Source organism: Mauremys reevesii, linkage group 1 (assembly GCF_016161935.1).
Source record: "Mauremys reevesii isolate NIE-2019 linkage group 1, ASM1616193v1, whole genome shotgun sequence".
In the NCBI taxonomy this organism is placed as follows: domain Eukaryota; kingdom Metazoa; phylum Chordata; order Testudines; family Geoemydidae; genus Mauremys; species Mauremys reevesii.
Genome location: NC_052623.1, coordinates 126,697,975 through 126,719,299, shown reverse-complemented (window position 1 = coordinate 126,719,299; position 21,325 = coordinate 126,697,975). Strand labels below are relative to the sequence as shown.

Here is a 21,325-nt window from a genome sequence, read left to right as displayed (position 1 = left end):
CATAGGAATTAAACATATTATCTCTAGAATTTCAACAGTGTCATGGTTATTTTGCACAATTTTTCCTTCCTACAATCAAAAAAATACCAATGTACAGCAGCAACTGACTTCTTGAGCATTGTAAATGAAACAAGTCTCAAACTATTTACTCATTCTCTGCTCTGGTTTGTTTTAGAGACCCAAATTTTAAGACTTGTCCAGTTGTGTCTAGCAAACATTCAATTTTGGGGTTTTTTAGGCCAGTTAGATGTGTAACAGATGAGGTAATGATGTCCAGATGGATTAAACTGCAAAGCTAAGGCAAAACTTTGGTAGAAAAAAATTGCTTTGTAGTTTAAGCCAAAAATGGGCTTTCCCTAAACACACAATTAAGACTGAACTAATTAAGTTTCAGAAGTAAGAGAGGCCATTCCCCTTCCCAGGCTTATCAAACCAGCTGTTCTATTGAAAGTAAGACCAGCAGAGCTTGCTGTGTGCTGCAGCTTTAACTATATGTAAAATTTCATAATTAAAATATCAGTAACTCACTTAATGCCCTTTACTCATAACTCAAAGCCAATTTCATTTTGATATGGAAGTATGATGGACTGTTTCATAGGGTTTTTTGACATCCCTTTATTTTAGTAATAGATGGATTTATAACTTGGGACTTCAAGAGCTTCATTGCCAGATAGGTAATGTTTTTAATAGTGTAGTCTGAAATAAAAATCTCACATTCTTTGGACTGAACCTTTTTACACTAGGCTTCTAAGACTAATCTTAAGCTAAAAATATAAAGTGGATGATACATGTACTTTATAATATCTAACCAACTTTTCCTTCTTACGTTTTCTCAAATAATTCTTACCACATTCTTTTCCTGACCTACTCTTCCATATCCTGTCTTTATCTTGCTTATCTTAAATTGTAAACTCTTTGAAGCAAGAAATATGTTATGCATTTTTCAAACACAAATTTACAGTGTAAATAAACAAGTTGTGTGTTTTCTAATTTAGATTTTTAAGATCCCAGAGAGTTGAAATATTGTCTGATGTTTAAAGCACTATATACATGGATGGCATAATTGATTAGTGAAAACGCTTACATTTGTAAAATTGACATAAATTTACATCAATAGAATCCTTGCTGTGGGTAGAACTAGTATCTTGGATGTACGAGATCTGAAGACTGGATTTGGAAGGGAAAAGGTGGTTGGTAAGCACGAGGAAGGAGGCTGTTGTGGATGTAGTGGGGGAGGTTTTGAATGTGATAGAGTAAAAGGCAGAAACCCAGAGAGGGATATATGAAATGAGTTGGTGGGAGTAATTAGAGAGGAAGGGGATATCAGCAATGGGGTTCTTGAATAAATTGGACAGTGGTGCGAAAGTTGATCAGGGATAAAGTTACAGTAGTTGAGGCAAGAGAAGCCAGGACATGGACATTTTTAAGGGTTTTCCAGGGGGGGTTTAGCAATGGGAATAGAGAGGCAAAGGATGGATTTTGGGAATGCAGAAGTAGCAGAATTTGTCACGACTGAATATGAAAAGAATGCTGGCAGAATAGAAGGGTGCTGGAGTTGTCAGTACAGATAGACAGCTGGAGAGGGATTAGGAAGAAATAAGCGTGGCTTTGTGGCACTGAATTGAAGATATTGAGACACCTGGGGGATGTCTAAGTGATATCTGTAGAGAGAGAGTTGGAAATAATGTCTGGAAAGGTAGTATCTGAAACAATAGGAGGATGAGCTCACTAAGACGAGGGCAGGGGGAGGAATGGACCCAGGCCTCAACAGATGGAGAGAGGAGGAAGATAGACTCTGAGGGTAATGATGACCAAATACAGCAGACTGAGCAATAGTAATAAACAATGGGAATTGAATACAGCAGTAGACTGCAGAACCTTATTTCATATTTTTGTTTGCATTTGTACCCAGGTATTTTTAAACTCTTAACCAAGACTTGGAACAATACAGTGTTTAGTTCAGATAGTTAGAAGTAGACTTTCAACTTGTCTGTCTCTTGCAGGTTATACAAAGGATATTTTATACCGTAAATAGGTCTTGGTCTGGAAGAATCACGTGTAATGAACTCAGGAAAAGCAGCTTTTTGCAGGTATTTATGTAAAACTGCAAGGTAGATACAACTTCTGCTCACTTAAAAGCTTTAAGTTAAATACTTAAAAGGGCATAAGTAAAGATGGTATTTGTTCTTGCTTCTTCCCAGATCAATGAAGACTAAAGTGCATGGATTCTCAAGGGAGCAATTATTAATACAAGACTGTTTCAATTTAGCTTACTATGTTGTTCAGAGCTATATTTGTCTCTCACTTAGCAGTAAGTTGGCTGTCCTTACTATGCAGCTTTCTCTGGCACCTTAGCTTTCAACTCAGTTTATTAAAATCTGCTCTTAGCATGCTATGTGGTGCATAAGGTCTTTGAAGACAAAATAATTCCACTGGAAAACTGTTAAATATTAGTGATACTCATTGATAATATGAGAACTTTCACTTATCCTTCCAGTTGCTGCTGTGACCAACAGGCATCTTGCAGGTTCTTTAATGAGATTTTTCTTTTTCCTGATAATAGAATGTGGCATTATTGGAAGAAGAAGCTGATATTAACCAGCTGACAGAGTACTTCTCTTATGAGCACTTCTACGTCATCTATTGCAAATTCTGGGAGCTGGATACAGACCATGACCTCTATATTGATCCAAAGGATTTAGCCCGGCATAATGATCATGGTATGACGCATGGAACAACTTTTAACAGTCTAACTTTAAGAACAGAAGTCAAAGTTAACTGAAAAGCTATACCACACTTCATATGTAGTTTTAAGAATATCTAGCGGCTACACGCTGTTCTGCATTCACAAAGTCTGCAGTGGTTTTGGATTCAGTAATCCTGCACATTTTGTCCAAAAACCTAATTTAAATATCTCTTTACATCTTGCAGCTGCTCTGGAAGTACTTTGTCAGAGGCTGTGTCTCTATTGTCATCTTAAGGAATCATTCCTCTCATGATTGGAAAGATCACTTACAAACAAAATCTGATATGCCCTGCTCTCCCACATAGTGAAAAAGATCTGGGACATCATTCTGATTGCCCTATGGAAGGGAAATATTTTTCCCTAGGATTGCTTCTATTCAAGTCTAACTACTTTTTAGTCAATATTTCATTCAGGAAGGAGAACACTCTTGTTTTTCTGCTGGTCATGATCATTTGAACCAGCAAAGGCAAAAGCAAGTTTGATCACATATTATAGATGACTCCCTCCTCATACTTTTTCTTCCTGTTAAGAAACAGCTGTTAAACATGAACAGTAGGAAATACGGGCACAAGCAGCTTGAAGGGATTGATCTTGAGTACTGCATGTCTGCCATTCCCATTAAGATCAGTTGAAATCAAAAGGAGACACTGCATGCTCAGCACTCTTGAAAATAGGTACTTAAGTGCCTAAATATGGACTTCACAGCCTAACTTTTGGACACACATTTTGAAAATTTTAGCCCTACACTTAAAAAGCAGGTGGTAGAGCGAGGTATGTCTTCAACGACAGTCGTCTCCCACAGGGTGTGGCTGTCTCCTCGTTGCTGTCAGTCTAAAACTAGACTAGACCAAGCACTCATACACGTTGCAAGGAAAAATACTGAAGTGGAAGGAGTATTGACACGATAGCCTAACAGGTCTCTTCCCTGTCTAATTTTTGTGATCTCAGCTTTCAGTTGTATCATGCCTTTTTTCCCCCCCGAAGCAAACGAGCTGAATGTCACCCAGTTCTGGGAATAAATAGTGAATAGGTTGCTGGTGTCCTTTAGAACAGTCATTCTCAACCTTTACGGACTATTGTATCCCTTTCAGGAGTCTGATTTGTCTTGTGTACCCAAGTTTCACCTCATTTAAACTACTTGCTTACAAAATCAGACACAAATAGAAAAATGTCACAGCACACTATTACTGAAACATTTCTTTCTTTCTCGTGTTTAGCATATCATAAAATAAATTGATTGGAATATAAATATTATACTTACATTTCAGCATACAGTATATAGAGCAGTAGAAACAAGTCATTGTATGAAATTTTAGTTTGTACTGTCTTCGCTAGTGCTTTTCATGTAACCTGTTGTAAAACTAGGCAAATATCTAGATGAGTTGATGTACTCCTTGGAAGACCTCTGTGTACCTGCAGTTGAGAACCACTGATTTAGAACATCATTATGATGATTTTCTACAAGATATGTTCAAACAGGAATTAATTCAAGGAAATCCTATAGCCAGTGTTATACAGGAGGTTAGACTTCAGTGGTCCTTCTAGCCTTATCTATGAAATGTTTGGTGATAGCAAAAACAAATATATACTACAGGACAAGGTTTGACTAGTTAGCCTTTTACAGAAGCATTGGTGGGGTTTTTTTTGCTTTGAAATGAAAGGTTTCAATGGTTAGGTTAATCAGATGCAATTCTGGTTCTCTTTTCCAATATTAAACTTTGAAATATAGAAGTATCTTTTGTAAAACATTCAGCTCTTAAAGCCTATTAATTCCTTAATATGTTTTGTATTCTGGTAGAGAAATTACACTTAGAGTATGCTGGTAAAAAGCACCGTAAAACTATGCAAATAAGACTCAATCATTTAACCAAAGACACTTCATCTTTAGTAAAACCCCAGCATTGATAACAAAATAAAAACATGCATCTCAAAACTGTGTGTCAGAGATAGTTAAGTATTATCTTTGTACATTAAAATTCCTAATTCCATGTTGGCTCTATGATGAATTATAGGGCTTCTAAAATGTAAAGACCCTTGAAAGCAAGATTTACTTGTTAAGGCAATGCTTGTTAAATAAATACTGATCTAATTATTGTCCTAGACTTCATGCTTCAAGTCAGAATTTAAAGCCATTTGGACCCCGTTTTGGAGGCTGTATGTGTCAAATGGTCCCATCCATGGGAATTCAAAGATTAATGAGAGCTAATCTTTTGTTTTACATACCTCTATATTTATATAATTAGGTGGTTTTCAATAAATATATTTAATCAGCTAAACACAATATAAAGCAAAAATATGACCTTTAAATGTCTTCTAATATTTTTTTCTCTTTCGCAGCTATATCAAACAGGATGATAGAGAGGATATTTTCAGGAGCAGTAACAAGGTAACTTTTTTATATGCTGCTTTAAATACAGGTAATCCAATTTAATGGTCAGACTTGTTTGTGAAAAATTGAAAGTTGAGTTCCCCTGAAAATCAAAAGCTAATTTCAAGGATTCAGCACTGTCACTCCAAATTTTTAAATCTACGTTTCAACAGGAATTTTTGCATTGCTGCTGCACAATGTACTCTGTGCAAAGGTCTTTGATTTTGGTAAATAAGGTAAAGCAATGTTGTAAAATCTAATTTGGGTTGGGAAGAAAGTGAAAAGTGATCACTGGCTTTCTCTGCTATTTTATCTTTCCATTTGCCAATTTAAAACTTTAAATGAACTCCAGTTGGAAACTCAAATTTTCATTTGAAAGCTTTTTCTACTAGTGTTACAAATAACACATAATTTTTCTCTAACTTTAGTTATATTAACCTTATTTATCTTAAGTGTGAGTACTTCGTGCATTTGACTACACCGTATAGGAGCTTCAATATATTTTGATGGTCATATGTATTTCCTGTCTCATGGAATAGCTATGATGACTAGGGCTGGCTAGAAAACAAGAATTCCATTTCGTGAAAAACTGAGGTTTTACCATGTAGTTCCTCATCAGAATGAAAACTAGACCTGTAAATTTTTTTGTTTAAAAATGAGAGAACACCACGCTAGAATAGCCAGTAGTCCAGTGCTCACTTGGGATATGGACGACCAGGATTCAAATCCCTGCTTTGCCTGATTCTGCCTCTTGCACTCTCTTTGGCCCAATGAATATGTAACTATTTACACCAGTGATGTGGACCCCTACAAAATAGCAAATGGAGGGGTGGGCCATTTCGGAAATGTAGACATTGTCTGCAGACCCACAGGGGTCCACAAGTTGAAAACCACTGATTTACACAAAGTGAACCCGCTCCAACAGAGGAGAGAGAGAGAGACTGACTCTATGGCCTGGTGGTTAGGGCATGTCATGAGTATAGGGGGGAAGGGTAGCAACCTTTGTCTACTTGGCAGCTGTACTGGATTGCCTTACCTGTAAAGGGTTAAGCAGTTCAAGCAATCTAGTTGGCACCTGACCAGAAGGACCAATGAGGAAAGAAGATACTTTCAAATCTGGGTGGGGGGGGGGAGGATTTGTTTTGTTGTTCTGTAGATTGTTCTCTCTCCGGAAGGAGGGAAAAGCCAGCAGAACATACCTGGGATACTTCAACTAAAACCACAGAAACTGTAAGTAGGTCAAGGAAATGCGTTAGGTTATTTTTTGTTTTGGCTTGTGAATTTTCCTATGCTAAAGAGGTAGTTTCTTTCCTGTTTTGTAATTGTGAAGCTGAGTCCAGAGGGGAATCCTCTGTGTTTAAAATTTTATTATTCTGTAAAGTTACCGTCCATCCTGATTTTGCAGGTGTGATTCTATTACTTTTTTCTTTATTTGTAAAGTTCTTCTTATAAGAACCTGATTGATTTCAGTGTCCTGAAGACAAAGGGTTTGGTCTATGCTCACATTGCTAAGGCAGCTGGTTAGTATTTTATTCTCAAGCCTCCCCAGGAAAGGGGGTGAAGGGACTTGGGGGGATATTTTGGGGGATAGGGATTCCAAGTGACCCTTCCCTGAATATTTTGTGTAAATCACTTGGCGGCGGCAGCAATATCAATCTAAGGAATTAGTGCCTTAGAGAAGCTTAACCTAAGCTGGTAAAATATAAGTTTAGGGGGTCTTTCACGTGGGTCTCCACATCTCTACCCCAGAGTTCCGAGTGAGGGGGGAACCCTGACAGGGCACTTGCATGAACCAGGCAGAGCAGGGACTTGAATCTTGGTCTCGTACATCCCCTATGAGTGTCCTAGCCACTGGGCTAGTGGTTATTCTAGAGAAGCTGTTCTCTTATTTTGACCTATACGTGAAACCTTCACGACAAAACCAATAAGTTGGAGTGAAAAATTCAGTTTTGATGAATTGGCATTTTTTGACCCCAAAACCAGTTGTTGTACAATTCTCAGTCTGCTTGAACGACATCACACTCATGCAATGCTTTTTGGCATCTCACATGCATGCTGTTCCTGAGGGCTAGCAAAGGGGTCTTGACCAGTAAATGTAGCAGAAAATCTGAAACCAAAGTGGCAATAGGCAACCCTAGAGAAGAAGACATGTGCTTGGGTATGTTTCATGATGCTGCTGTCAGACTTCCCAAAAAGATCTAAACATCAGCAGGGTATCAGAAAGGTGCTTAAAAACAGGAATTCTCTACAGGAGAAATCTCACAATGTGCTAAGCCAAGGCTGCTTATCGAATTATTTTTTTAATTGGTCAGTTTTTTGTAAAAATCGAAGTTCTCTTTTGGAAGGTATAGGACACAAAGGAAGTTGCTTGGAAACTGTAATGATCAGTGCAGTATAAGAACAGAAATGAAACGGAAGTGAAATCAAAAAAAAAACTGGAAGTATCTTGTGTATATATAGGTGGGCTGTCTTTCACGTGAGTTAACTGTGATTAACTCAAAAACATTAATCACGATTAATCACAGTTTTAGTCACTATTAAACAATAGAATACCAATTGAAATTTTTAAATATTTTGGATGGTTTTTCTACATTTTCATATATAATTGTATTCTGTCTTGTAATTGAAATCAAAGTGTATATTTTTATTACAAATACTTGCTCTGTAAAAATGATAGTATTTTTCAATTCACCTCATACAAATACTGTAGTACAATCTTTGCGTGAAAGTGAAGCTTACAAATGTAGATTTTTATTTATTTTTTTAAGTTACTGTGACAAAGCTCTGTCCTTGGCTCTGTGGGTCCTGCACTTCCTGGAGGATTTTGCTAGCCTCAGAGGCTCACTGTGACCTTCCATGTAGCCCTTCTCTTTCTAGAGGCAAGAGTCACAGCCTACTGAGCCATTTTCATCATAAGCCAGCAAGGGAGGTGAGGAGAAGCTACCCTTCCTTGCACGGTCTCTTAGAAACAGGATGCGTACAATTCCCTGGGCCACTTCTGCACAGCAGCCCCCACTTCTTCAGTATCCACTTCACCCTTACCTCAGGGCCTCCTTCCTTGTGCCTGATATGGTTTGTACTGCTCAGTCTCTCCAACAGTGTGGGTTCCTCCTACAGCGCCTGACAAACCCCCACCTGACTAACTGGGAGGTTTTTAACTAGTTTCAGCCAGCCCCTGATTGACTTCAGGTGTCCCAATCAACCTAGCTGTCCTCCCTGCCTTCTGGAAAGATCTTCATTGGCTCCAGGTGTCTTAATTGACCTGGAGCAGCTGCCATTTGCTTATCCTGGTAACAGGGATTTGTTTAGCCTGTGGATAATATGTATGTCTTCCACTACTTTACTATAGCCATCTGGCCTTGCCCTGTCACATAACATTGTTTTGTTTTTGAGTGCAGTTATAGAAAACTTCAGAGCCTCCAAGTCCACTCAGTCCTACTTCTTGTTCAGCCAAGTTTCAGAGTAGCACCCGTATTAGTTTGTATCTGCAAAAAGAACACGAGTACTTGTGGCACCTTATAGACTAACAAATTTATCTGAGCATAAGCTTTCGTGGGCTACAGCCCACTTCATCGGATGCATAGAATGGAACATATAGTGAGGAGATATATATACATACAGAGAACGTGAAAAGGCGGGAGTTCCCCTACCAACTCTAAGAGGCTAATTAAGATGAACTATTGTCAGAAAAAAAAACTTTTTTGTAGTGATAATCAAGATGGCCCATTTAAGACAGTTTTTAACAAGGTGTGAGGATACTTAACATGGGGAAATAGCTTCAGTGTGTGTAATGGCTCAGCCATTCCCAGTCTCTATTTAAGCCTAAGTTGACTGTATCTAGTTTGCATATCAATTCAAGTTCAGCAGTTTCTCGTTGGAGTCTGTTTTTGAAGCTTTTCTGTTGCAAAATTGCCACCTTTAAATCTGTTACTGAATGGCCAGTGAGGTTGAAGTGTTCTCCTACTGGTTTTTTGAATGTTATGATTCCTGCTGTCAGATTTGTGTCCATTTATTCTTTTGTGTAGAGACTGTCCGGTTTGGCCAGTGTACATGGCAGAGGGATTGTTCAGCCAATCGCTAAGACAAACAAGTTGGTTTACATTTACAGGAAATAATGCTGCCATCTTCCTATTTACAATTTCACCAGAAAGTGAGAATAGGCATTTGCATGTTACTTTTGTAGCTGGCATTACAAGGTATTTACGTGCCAGATATGCTAAACATTTGTATGCCCCTTCATGCTCCGGTCACCATTCCAGAGGACTCGCTTCCATGCTGATGACGCTCGTTTAAAAAAAGTGTTAATTAAATTTGTGCCTGAACTCCTTGGAGAAGAAGTGCATGTCCCCTGCTCTGCTTTACCCACATTGTGCCATATATTTCATTTTATAGCAGTCTTGGATGATGCCCCAGCACATGTTGTTCCTTTTAAGAACACTTTCACTGCAGATTTTACAAAACGCAAAGAAGTTACCAGTGTGATATTGCTGAAGATAGCTACAGCACTCGACCCAAGGTTTAAGACTCTGAAGTGCCTTCCAAAATCTGAGAGGGATGAGGTGTGGAGCATGCTTTCAGAAGTCTTAAGAGCAACAGTCTGATGTGGAAACTACAGAACCCAAACCATCAAAGAAAATCAACCTTCTGCTGGTGGCATCTGACTCAGATGATGAAAATGAACATGCGTCGGTCCGCACTGCTTTGGATTGTGTTAGAGTACAACCTGTTATCAGCATGGATGCACATCCTGTGGAATGGTGGTTGAAGCATGAAGGGACATATGAATCTTTAGCACATCTGGCACATAAATATCTTGCAATGCCGGCTACAACAGTAGCACGGGGGTGCCTGTTCTCTCTTTCAGGTGACATTGTAAACAAGAAGTGGGCAGCATTATCTCCTGCAAATGTAAACAAATTTGTTTGTCTTTGCAATTGGCTGACAAGAAGTAGGACTGAGTGGACTTGCAGGTTCTAAAGTTTTACATGGTTTTATTTTGAATGCAGTTATTTTCTGTACATAATTCTACATTTGTAAGTTCAACTTTCATGACAGATTGCACTACAGTACTTGTATTAGATGACTTGAAAAATACTATCTTTTTTTAACCGTGCAAATATTTGTAATAAATAAATAAGGTGAGCACTATACACTATGTATTCTGTGTTGTAATTGAAATCAATATATTTGAAAATGTAGAAAAAATCAAAAAATATTTCAATAAATGGTATTCTATTGTTTAACAGTGCAATTACACAATTTTTTTAATCGCTTGACAGTCATTCTCATATATTTATCTGTATCTATATATGTCCGAGAGTGCTTGGAAAGCAACAACGGAAAAGCGACAATTATGTTTTGCCAAAAAAGTATCATTGTTGCTCTTCCTTTGTTGCTTTCCAAGCACTCTCAGATTAGACTACAAAATGCTGTGCAACTTTTTTGTATTTTTAATTCAAATATCAGAGGGGTAGCAATGTTAGTCTGGATCTGTAAAAGCAGAAAAGAGTCCTGTGGCACCTTATAGACTAACAGACGTATTGGAGCATGAGCTTTCGTGGGTGAATACCCACTTCGTCGGATGCATGTTCGTCGGATGCATGTAGTGGAAATTTCCAGAACATGCATCCGACGAAGTGGGTATTCACCCACGAAAGCTCATGCTCCAATACGTCTGTTAGTCTGTAAGGTGCCACAGGACTCTTTTTTTTTTTTTTTAATTCAAATGTAATTCTAAAAATTTTATATATACATAATAGTGAACCAGATTGTCAGCCCTACTTGCTGCCTAAGCAGCCATAATCATAGGACTGGAAGGGACCTGAAGAGGTCTTCTGTCATGAATGCAGGTGACTGGACTAGGGCTAAGTATTGTCTAGACCATCGCTGACAAGTGTTTGTCTAACGTGCTCTTAAAAATCTCCAGTGATGGAGATTCCACAACCTCCCTAGGCAATTTATTCCAGTGCTTAACTACCCTGACAGTTAGGAAGCTTTTCCTAATGTCCAACCTAAACTGCCCTCACTGCAATTTAAGCCCATTGCTTATTGTCCTATCCTCAGAGGTTAACCAGAACAATTTTTCTCCCTCCTCCTTGTAACAACTTTTTATGTACTTGAAAACTGTCATGTCACCCCTCAGTCTCTTGACTAAACAAACCCAGTTTTTTCAATCTTCCTGCATAGGTCATTTTCTAGCGCTTTCATCATTTTTGTTGCTCTTCTCTGGACTTTCTCCAGTTTTTCCACATCTTTCCTGAAATGTGGCGCCCAGAACTGGACACAATACTCCAGTTGAGGCCTAATCAGCTGCCTTAAAGAGCCAGCTGAGAATTCCTCCTCACCGTACGGTGTGCCATCCACTTCCCCGTTCTTTCATATGGGATGTGTTAGGGCTGGGACAGCACATGGAGTGTTGCTGATCCTGAGCCAGAGCTGCATTCCCTAACTTCAACTACGATGTCAGCTTCTGAGTAAATTTTAAAATTAACAAAATCAACATGAACAAAATGAAAATGACCCTTTTAGTGATCAAGTCTAGTCCCAGTTTTGTTGCAGTATTTCAGTGCCTTAAAATACTTGCGTATTCTTGTTTTCCATTTATCTCCATACCTGGATTGGTCTTTAAGGAGCAGAAAAGCACAGAAAGAAGGAAAACTTAGCTACGCTGATTTTGTCTGGTTTTTGATATCTGAAGAGGACAAAAAGACTCCAACTAGGTAAGAATTAACTGACACTTGAGCCTAACTAGATAGAAACTGGCTTTATCTGCCTCCAACTATAAACTGGCAGAACATACCTATCTGACTTGACCCATTAAATTCCAAAGCAGTTTGCATTTGAATACTTCTAATTAGTGTTTTTAATCTGTATGTTTCATTTGATTTTCTTTGGCCTCTTTTCAGCTGTTGAGTCTGATTCATTTAAAGAGGGGTTTTGTGTTAGAGGAACGTTTTCAAACATATCAGGTTTAATCTACCCATCCTTCATATAAAATTGTTCTTTCTAACTAGATTTGGTAATTTTCAAAGCTCTCACTTTCAAACAAGGTCTTCCTTGAACATGTTCATTCTATTCTGACATTATAGTGACGTTATAATGCCAAATGTGTGAGACAGATGTCACTGCACAAGCAAAGTGAATCTGAACTGGTAAGGAGGAAGTTATTAACCCAATACCAATCTATAGAAAAAGTAGGGTGTAAAAGGAAGCTGGCTAAAGAAATTTCTTTATGCCAGAATTCTCTTTTCAGTTTTGGTTCTTCATTAATTCCTCCTCAAAGCACTCTTTCAATGCCTATGAATATGGTTAACTGAGGCTACGTCTACACTACCTCAATAAGTCGACCTACGCTACACAACTCCAGCTGCGTGAATAATGTAGCTGGAGTCGATGTACCTTAGGTCGAGTTACCCTGGGGTCGACAGGAGAAAATCTCCTGTTGACTTAGCTTACTCTTCTTGTCGGGGGTAGAGTACAGGGATCAATTGGAGAACGATCTACAGTCAATCTGGCAGGTCTTTGCTAGACCCACTACATCGACTGCCGGTGGATCAATCTCCGAGTGTCGATCCCTGCCGTAGTGTAGACCTGCCCTAAGTAGTGCTGCTATATTATGGGGTTATATTTTATTCCACCCTAATACTGAGTAGGGATAGGCGTGCAAATAATGCCATATTGCAAAGCAGAATTTCATTTATCAAAGACTTCAGTAAGAGCTGCATTATGACAGAGCAGAACTATGAGGTGTTGATGAAATATAAGGTAGCCCTTCAGTGTGAACTCTTGTAGGAAGCCAGAATTTGACTCTTAATGACTTCACTTTCCATTGACTTCATTGGGAATTGTGGCCAAATATCTGAGGTGGAATTAGGTCCTCCTACCTACTTAATTTACAGGTATTTTTAAAATGCACAATATAGCTTACCCTGTATTGTACCTGAGTCAGCAGCTGGTGAGAGAAGTGTTTATGCAGAAGTCTGCTGTATCATGGTAGTCCATTCTTGACTTAATGCAAATCCCTACTAGGTATGCTTAAAGCTATGCAGTGTGATCTGTGAGCTGTCCAATGTCTGTAAAAGGTTTTTTTAAGTAGATGTTTGCCAAGACTCATTCAGGCAGTAAACAGTTAGTGTTATCACTTCTTTCAGCATTGAATACTGGTTTCGCTGTATGGATCTTGATGGGGATGGTGCATTGTCTATGTATGAACTGGAGTACTTTTATGAGGAACAGTGCCAAAAACTGGATAACATGGCCATTGAACCTCTACCTTTTGAAGACTGTCTGTGCCAGATGCTGGATCTTGTAAAGCCACAATGTGATGGTAAGGGGCTTCTTTCCATTCTATAACTATGTTCTGCTCTCTCAGATTAATTTGGTCTTGGCCTATGGGGTCATCATTGGGCTGTGTTGTGAATCTGCCTTTGCTAGTTGATCAAGCTTAATACTCCTAATTAAGCAGAAGTAGCTGTTCACTGATCAGCCTAGAATATCAGTCTGTTTTTATAGTAAGAATCAGATTGTTAGGCCTAATCTTCGTTACTAGTTCAGCAAAAAAAAATAGACCAGAAAATATGTTGGTTAATAGTTCTGTAACGGGGGTCCTTCCACTGGAACATGTTTGTGCTTGTGAAATGAAATGTCTGCTGAGTGAATTACTGTGCGCATTAAAATCAAGAAGACCTATTTTAAAACTTTTTTGGCTTTTCTTTATATGAATCCAGATGCTCCTTCTCATAGCTAAGTTGATTGTGCTCAAAAACTGAAATCCTGCATCACTGACTGCGACCCAGGGCTGTCTATCTCACTTTAACTGACAGGCTCCATACTGCAACTATAGGTTTCTTGGTAGAAGCACAAGCGAAATGAGAAAACTAATGTTTGACAGAGATTAAAAGATAAATGAACTATTAATCAGCTGTGGAATGACTTGGCTTAGACAAGGGCAATCATTTTCAAATGTTGGTGCCAAATGTTAGTATCCTAAATCCATATTTAGGCACCTAAAAAGTGGCCTGATCTTCAAAAGAGTTGAGCAGCTCAGTCACTTAACATTCATTAGGGGCTTACTGCATTTTAATACTCCTAAATTTGACCCTTAGCTGATGAAACCTACAGAAGAAATGCAAGTTTAATATAGAAAATGTTATTCCTGATGACACAAACTCATAAATATTAAGTGAGCATCAGGCTGTAGTGACTGATCCATTCTGCGGTTTTCCATAATCCAAGTAATTTTTCTTGTCTTTCCTAAACTCCTTAAGGTACTGAAGTGTGCAACAGTAATCTGTATCCCTTATTCTTCTTATTCCTACATCTTCAAGCCACTTTCATTTGCTCCACATGTTGGAAGCTTTGGCTTCTAGCTCAGGATAAGGCTTTGGAGTCCATCAGTCCATTATATTTGACACTACACGAGTCAGGCTGTCCAAAAGTAATGTCTAAATGTCTGTCTGACTATGGTTAGGTTTCCTGTAACCTATTTCAGTAACAACCAGCCTTGTATTGGTTTCCATCCAACATATTTGCAGAGTAGATACATGAAGTTCCAAACATATAATGTATTCACAATATCATTGCATGCACTCGGCATTGTAGCATAAATTTAGACCTGGCCTATCTGTTTTTTATTTTAAAGGTATAGGATGAGTAGCTCAGCTCTCTTATCTTGCAGAGCATCTATTAATTTTTCTTGTGGAATTAAATTTCAATAACACTTTCTTATTGACACTTTTTATGTATTATCTATACGTAGTCATATTTTTTTTCCTAAGACATTTAAAGTGATCTTGCTACGTAGATGTCATGCACTCAGTTCTTAGACATCCTTGGATTTTAATAGCCTCCTGGAGTGTGAATCTGTTGTACTACCTATAATTTTTGTTCACTGAACATAGTAATTATTTTGAAGTCGCACACTCACCACCCACCTTCCTTGCTTAAATTAAGGGCTATTTAAAGGTTACAAAACTTCTCTAATGCGGTCGAAAAGAAACTGACTGAAGCACTAAAATATGCTGAGAGTTGCGGAATTGCCCAGATATTAGATCCCCACAGACGAGGACAAGGGAGTTAACCAGCACCTGGGTGGGTGTTGAATAACCATCAACAGCCATTGTCCAGCAAGGGAGTTACAATTCAATGACTCACTTGCACTTTGTTGGTGTGTGGTGAAGCTGGAGGGCTGAGGAAGGGGTAGTGGGAAAGGAGAGCTGGACTGAAGCCAAACATGTGGTTCACTGGACTGGAGGAGGAAGAGGCAGACAGAGGGATTGTAGGAGAATAATAGGGGAAGCTGTTATGGAGAAATAGGTGAGGGACCAGGGGAAAATCCTGGGGTCAGGTGGACCCCAGCAGAAGCTACGCTGACATCCAGGAAGACTTGCCTCATGGGAGTTCAGGGAGCATTGTTAGCCCTCCATGGGAAAGGAACTACGCTTTGTACACGTGGGGGAAATAAATAAGACAGCAGTGAGAGCACAAAACCAGCTGAGAAGTTGCTCCCAGCTGGTTCTGAAACAGCAGGAGCCCTTCAAACCCATAAGTGTTTAGAGAATGTGTCATGTTAACTAAGGAGTTAACCACCCTAAACATAGGCTTCAATTCTGCACGTGACCCCGCACAGGCAGACACCTGTACTTCAATGATCAAATGTTGAATTGAAGTTTTAAATATTCAAGTTTATCATTAAACCAGTTTTAAGGCAGATTGGGACCTGTTTATAATTTCTTTATATAAGACACCCAGAGCATATCAAATCACTCTCCATCAAAATGGCTACTGAAAATTGTAACTTTAAACTGAAATAGTGCTGATAACCTTATAGATTTTTAGTTCTTGAGCAAAACGGGGACTCTTTTTTCCTTTTAAATTTTCAACACATTTGCACTTCCAGCGAAGGGATGAATTATAGCTCAATCAGTTTATATTTTTAAATATATTTTACTACTTATCTCTTAATCTTTTCCCAGAGAAAATTACTCTCCATGACTTAAAGAAATGTAAGTTAGCAAACGTGTTCTTTGATACCTTTTTCAACATTGAAAAATACCTTGACCATGAGCAGAAGGATCAATTTTCTATATTGAGGGTAAGAAAACTTTGTCTTGTTAAACACAAACATGCAAAATGTAATACCATGCAGTATGCATACATTTAATGCATAAATAAAATGTTAAAATTGATTCTGTTCAGGATGGTGAAAATGAAAGCCAAGAGATTTCTGACTGGGAGAAATATGCTGCTGAAGAGTATGATATCCTGGTAGCTGAAGAGGCAGCTAGTGACCAGTGGAATGATGGGTAAGAACGATATGGGGAATGTTAATACTATGAGTTAGCTAAACTAATTAGAGTATCGCGTATTAAACACCTTTTGATGTCCATCATGACCTTGCTTTCAGACCTCCCACTGTAGGAGTTCCATATCTAGCTATATGGCCAAGGAACCTTTTTGAGCAGTAGATTAGAGGGTATTGAGGGGGCCCAGGAGGGCATCCTCATGCATCTCAAGGAGTACATTCCAATGACAGAGGTATAAGTGCTAGAACTGGTTAAAGTTTTACAAAGTTTTTGTCAGTTTTTTTTTTTCAAATCAATTTTTAAAAAAGCAGTTTCACAAAATGTATTTAAACATGAAAAATTTTCATTTACAGAAAAATCTGGTTTTCAATAAACAAAATGTTTGAATAAAAAAGTGAAAAAACAAACCAAAAAAAAGGTCCATTTTGGATGCTGTAAGATAGAAACAACTTTAAACTATTACACAATTTTATTTTTCTTCCTTCTCTAATAAATACCCCACCCATCTAATCATGCCTCAGCTACTCGCTATCCAACTGCCAGAGCAATCACAAAATCCAACATCTACTGTACTCCATGCTAGTCTTTCAAATCTAGTTTTTAATAGTCTAAATACTTTTATATAGTAAGTGTTTAGGACTCAGGTTTTGTGTTTGCTGTTGTAGCTTTAGACCACTATTTAAAAAAAAAAGGGCAAAAATTTAAGAAGTTGCCATTGGCCTCAACAAGATGTAAGATCTGTCAGAAAGAATAGTGTGTTGATGTTCCTGGATTTTCCATATCAGATGGGCATGAAAAGTGCCTTTATGCCTCTGAAAAGGGCATTCAGTTAAATGCTCTGGCGCCTGCAAAATCTTCTCTAAAAAGGACCAAAAAGACTGCGAGCCTCTGCGTCTAGAGCTTGTTTGTGCAAGAGGTTCTAGTAGCTTGAGTCCGAGGCCTCTTAGAAAGATGTGTCCAGGCATAAGTAGTAAACTTTTTTGCAAATTCCCAGGCTAAAAGACCACTATCGCTTAAATGTCTCCTGAATGTCTGCTTTTAGGAGTCAATGCAAACCCTTTATATGTAAATACCTATTGGAGAATGGAAGGGAAATATAAATCCCAACACCATGGAGCTAAACTGAAACTGGTTATATTGCTTAATTTCATACTTGTAAATCTAGCATCTGTAACATGATGCCACAGCAAAGTAATCAGATGTTCCTTCAGATTCAGCTATTAGTGGTTTTATGTTCTTCTGTTTTTACCAGAAAAAAAAAAAACCTGCATCAGCAGAACACTGACATTCCTTCTGTAAAATTTTAGGGATTCTGATTTCTCTGACTACTAGCCTTGCCCGGGGCTAGGGTAAGGAAATGTTAAGGTAAGGATGCTTGTTTTGAGAAGGTCCAGAGGTTCCTACTGGTGCAGGGCTGCATGTTTCTAAATATCACATCCTTGCATAAGATCCAGAGTTGAGTTTGTTTAATGTTCTTAATTTCTAACTTCTCTCCTCCTAAGCATCAACATCCCCAGTTGACAGGGTAATTAGAGTATGGTTTAATTGATGTTTCCCTATGAAGTTTGCTAAATATTTCTATAAACATAATTTACCAGTGTTTCTAGAGTCTTGCTTCTCAGTGTTTTCTTGCTATATAACTTGCACCACTCATTGCCTTAAGATTAATTTTCTGACCCTTTAATCATTGAGGTGGGTGTTTTAAAGTTACAGTAGATTCTGCTGATTAGCAGCCAGCCTCAGTTGCCAGCAAAAAGTTGCCATTATCGGGCAGTTGCCAATAAGTGAAAGGCAAGTTTTTGCGACTACAGCCAGGGAAGGAAGCACTAGGATGTGCCTTCCCTGGCTGCAAACCTGCCTGTGGGGAAGGGGACTGCTGCCTGGATGCAGGGGCTTTCTATAGGTAGCAGAGGTGGTAGGGGGCCCACAGATGCACAGTACCTCTCCATTTGCTTTCTGGGGGTTAGGGCTTAGCACATCTCAGCACTGCATTCCCTGTGTGCAGCCCTGCTAGGGCACAGTCTGGAAGGTACAGGGAGAGGTACCAGGCCCACAGCCTCCCTTCCCAGCCTGTAGCCCCAGACCTCCTGTGTGTGGCCCCAAGTTTTGTGGTTGCAGCTCCAAAAGGAAGCACTGGAACAGGTTGAGCACCAGCATAGCCCAAAACTTCTTCCCTGGTTGCAGCCTTGCAAAGCTGCCTGCAGTTGGGGCCTTTCTTCCAAAAAACATTCTTAATAAGCAGCATGCCATTGCCAAAAGCTGAATCCCATTAACATTGAAATCACTGGGATGTTGCTGTTAACCTGAAGTTAATACCCAGGTTGCTGTTAAGCGGAATCTACTGTACTGGTGTCCTAATTTATTTTAATCTTTCAAGTGAGGCAGTGCATTTCTGTTGTCTGATTGGAGCCAGGGTGGATAAAATACTCTGCTTTTTGTACAGTCTTTTTTTAAAAAAAGATACTAGATTTCTTTATTTAAATTTAATACAGGTTTGTTTTTTAATCTGTTTAAAATTACATTAGAAATTGATAATGTGTTAAGGCCTAAACCTGTTAAAAATAACTATTAAAATCATTTAAATTAAATCCAAAAAAGTAGTATTAAGCAGTACACATTTGCTGCCAAGTTTTTAAAAGAGAGTCAAACCACTGAACTAGTTGAAATCACTAGCTGAGCCCCTGGAACCAGAGTTTGTTAAAGTGCTAAGCCAGTTTTTGCTGAGCAGAGAAACCAGCAAGCGTGCAGAGAATTTTTTTTATTTCAAATGTATTCAACTAGTTCAGATCAGTGACTAGCAAATTCAAAGTTAAGAAGCCAGTTGGGAGTTTCAAAAACAAGAGAGCTTTTTTCCTCTTCCAATCTATAAATACAAATTTGGTATGAAAGTATGAGATCTTCTAGTTCTAAAATCTTGAAGGACAGGGTGACTAGAAACAATCAGTTCAATTCAATAACTACAGCTTCCTTTGTCTAACAACTCATGTTTTGATAAACTTTTTTCTTGTGTCCAGCACATTTAAGGTAGTTCTAGGTTTTTTTTAAAAAAAATTCTGTTTCATGCGTTTAATTGAATTTGAATTTTCATCCAAATAGACCTTGACAAAATTCACAAGTTAACTTTTTTAATCTAGTAAAAAAAGTAAACTATAATTTCTTAAATGTGTGTACATGTAGTGTATACTCCTGTTTAGCAAAAAGAAGCACCAAATTTAACATAAAGGCTATATTTAGTTGCAAATCAGTGTATTTTAATGGTTACCAACCAAAGAGAATGTCTTTCTTTAGGAAAATATATAAATGCAAAATACAATTAAAACTGATTACTTAAATCTAGGTTTCCTGCTTCATGATTTAAATCACATGGTCTAGATTTCCTTCAGCCTCTGAATGCCAGATGCTGGGGACTGGATGACAGGGGATGGATCACTTGATTGCCCTGTTCTGTTGATTCCCCGTGAAGCATCTGCCTTTGGCCCCTGTTAGAAGACGGGATACTGGGCTAGGTGGACCATTGGTCAGATCTGGTATGGCCATTTTTGTGTTGATTTAAATAGACACCCCCCCCCAATTGAAACTACCAATATTTATAACTTACTGATCTTGCTTTATTGGGCGGGCGCCAGCCGAAGGACCACTGCGGCGGTGGAGCACCCACCGAAATGCCGCCAAATTTCGGTGGTATTTCAAAGGCGACACCTCTCGATGACATCGCTTGTTGACGGCAAGCGGCGTCATCGAGAGACGTCGCTGCCGAAATGCCGCTGAAATTCGGCGGCATTTCGGCGGGTGCTCTCCCGGAGGCCAGGACGCGGGCGCATTAAGATGCCCCCGCAGGCACCGCGTTGGGGACCACTGCTCTAATGCATCAAAACTAGGCCAGCTACTAAAATCCATGTGTACAGTAATAGGTTGAAGTTGGCGAGTGAGTTTCTAGAAGACTCAAAGCAAACAAATACTAGTGTTTAAGGAGTAGGCTCACAGTTTAAAGTTTTGTAGTCAGTTTAAAGTTGGCTCACAGTTTAAATGCTGTTAAAACAAGACCAGTAAAAATGTTTTTACAAGTTTAATATTCCAAAGAAACAGTTAAATCAGGGGTAGGCAACCTATGGCACGTGTACCAAAGGCAGCACGCGAGCTGATTTTCAGTGGCACTCACACTAGAACCTTATTTATTTTACATACAACAATAGTTGTTATATATTATAGACTTATAGAAAGAGACCTTCTAAAAACGTTAACATGTATTACTGGCACGTTAAACCTTAAATTAGAGTGAATAAATGAAGACTCAGCACAGCACTTATGAAAGGTTGCCAATCCCTGAGTTAAATAATAACCTGAAAATGAAGCAGACTTCATTTGACTTTTTGTTGAGGCCAAGAGAGAATGCAAGATTATAAATAGTGATGAGTAAACTGATTTTAAAATAAAGATCTTTTTTCTTACAATAGATGACTGAATTGGCATATGGCTGTTACTGCATTATATAAAGAAACTGATTAGCCTCCTGGACACTTGTTTTGTTTTGTAAGTGGTAGTGTTGGCCTTTCTTGATGTATGCAACTATCTGAAAATCCAAATTTGTTTTTAAATTCAGCAAAGTTTGTTCCAATTAATCCTTTGGGAATATCAATAGTGATACTCCCGTCTTGTCTATTAGAACAGCTAACTTAAGCAAAGCTCAGCTCCTGACATCACGGGATTCAGTACAGTCATATCTAGAAACAGGGCATTCCAGTACAGATTTTAACCTTTCTTTTTTAGATTGAGAATTCCTATTAATTTGAACAGTGTTTGGAAAGTGAGAGGAAAAAATAAACGACCTGGACTAAAGTATTTTACCTATAAAACGTTAAATCTGTCTGAAGCTTCTGATACAGTGGGGGTGTGGGCTGGGCTCCTTAG

At 38.6% G+C, this 21,325-nt stretch overlaps 1 protein-coding gene across 4 annotated transcripts in view; it reads left to right on the top strand.

Moving 5' to 3' along the window:
- PPP2R3B (protein phosphatase 2 regulatory subunit B''beta) overlaps nt 1-21,325 on the top strand; it is a 106,752-nt gene that overhangs the window by 79,467 nt on the left and 5,960 nt on the right. For 3 of the 4 annotated variants that reach the window (XM_039504373.1, XM_039504376.1, XM_039504375.1), the window contains 7 exons: nt 2,004-2,090; nt 2,564-2,720; nt 5,084-5,132; nt 11,744-11,833; nt 13,265-13,440; nt 16,088-16,206; nt 16,311-16,417. In XM_039504373.1, coding sequence (XP_039360307.1) covers nt 2,004-2,090; nt 2,564-2,720; nt 5,084-5,132; nt 11,744-11,833; nt 13,265-13,440; nt 16,088-16,206; nt 16,311-16,417 — 785 coding nt within the window. Of the gene's footprint in view, nt 1-2,003; nt 2,091-2,563; nt 2,721-5,083; nt 5,133-11,743; nt 11,834-13,264; nt 13,441-16,087; nt 16,207-16,310; nt 16,418-17,724; nt 17,783-21,325 lie in introns of all 4 variants that reach the window. The other variant, XM_039504374.1, reaches the window with a different exon arrangement.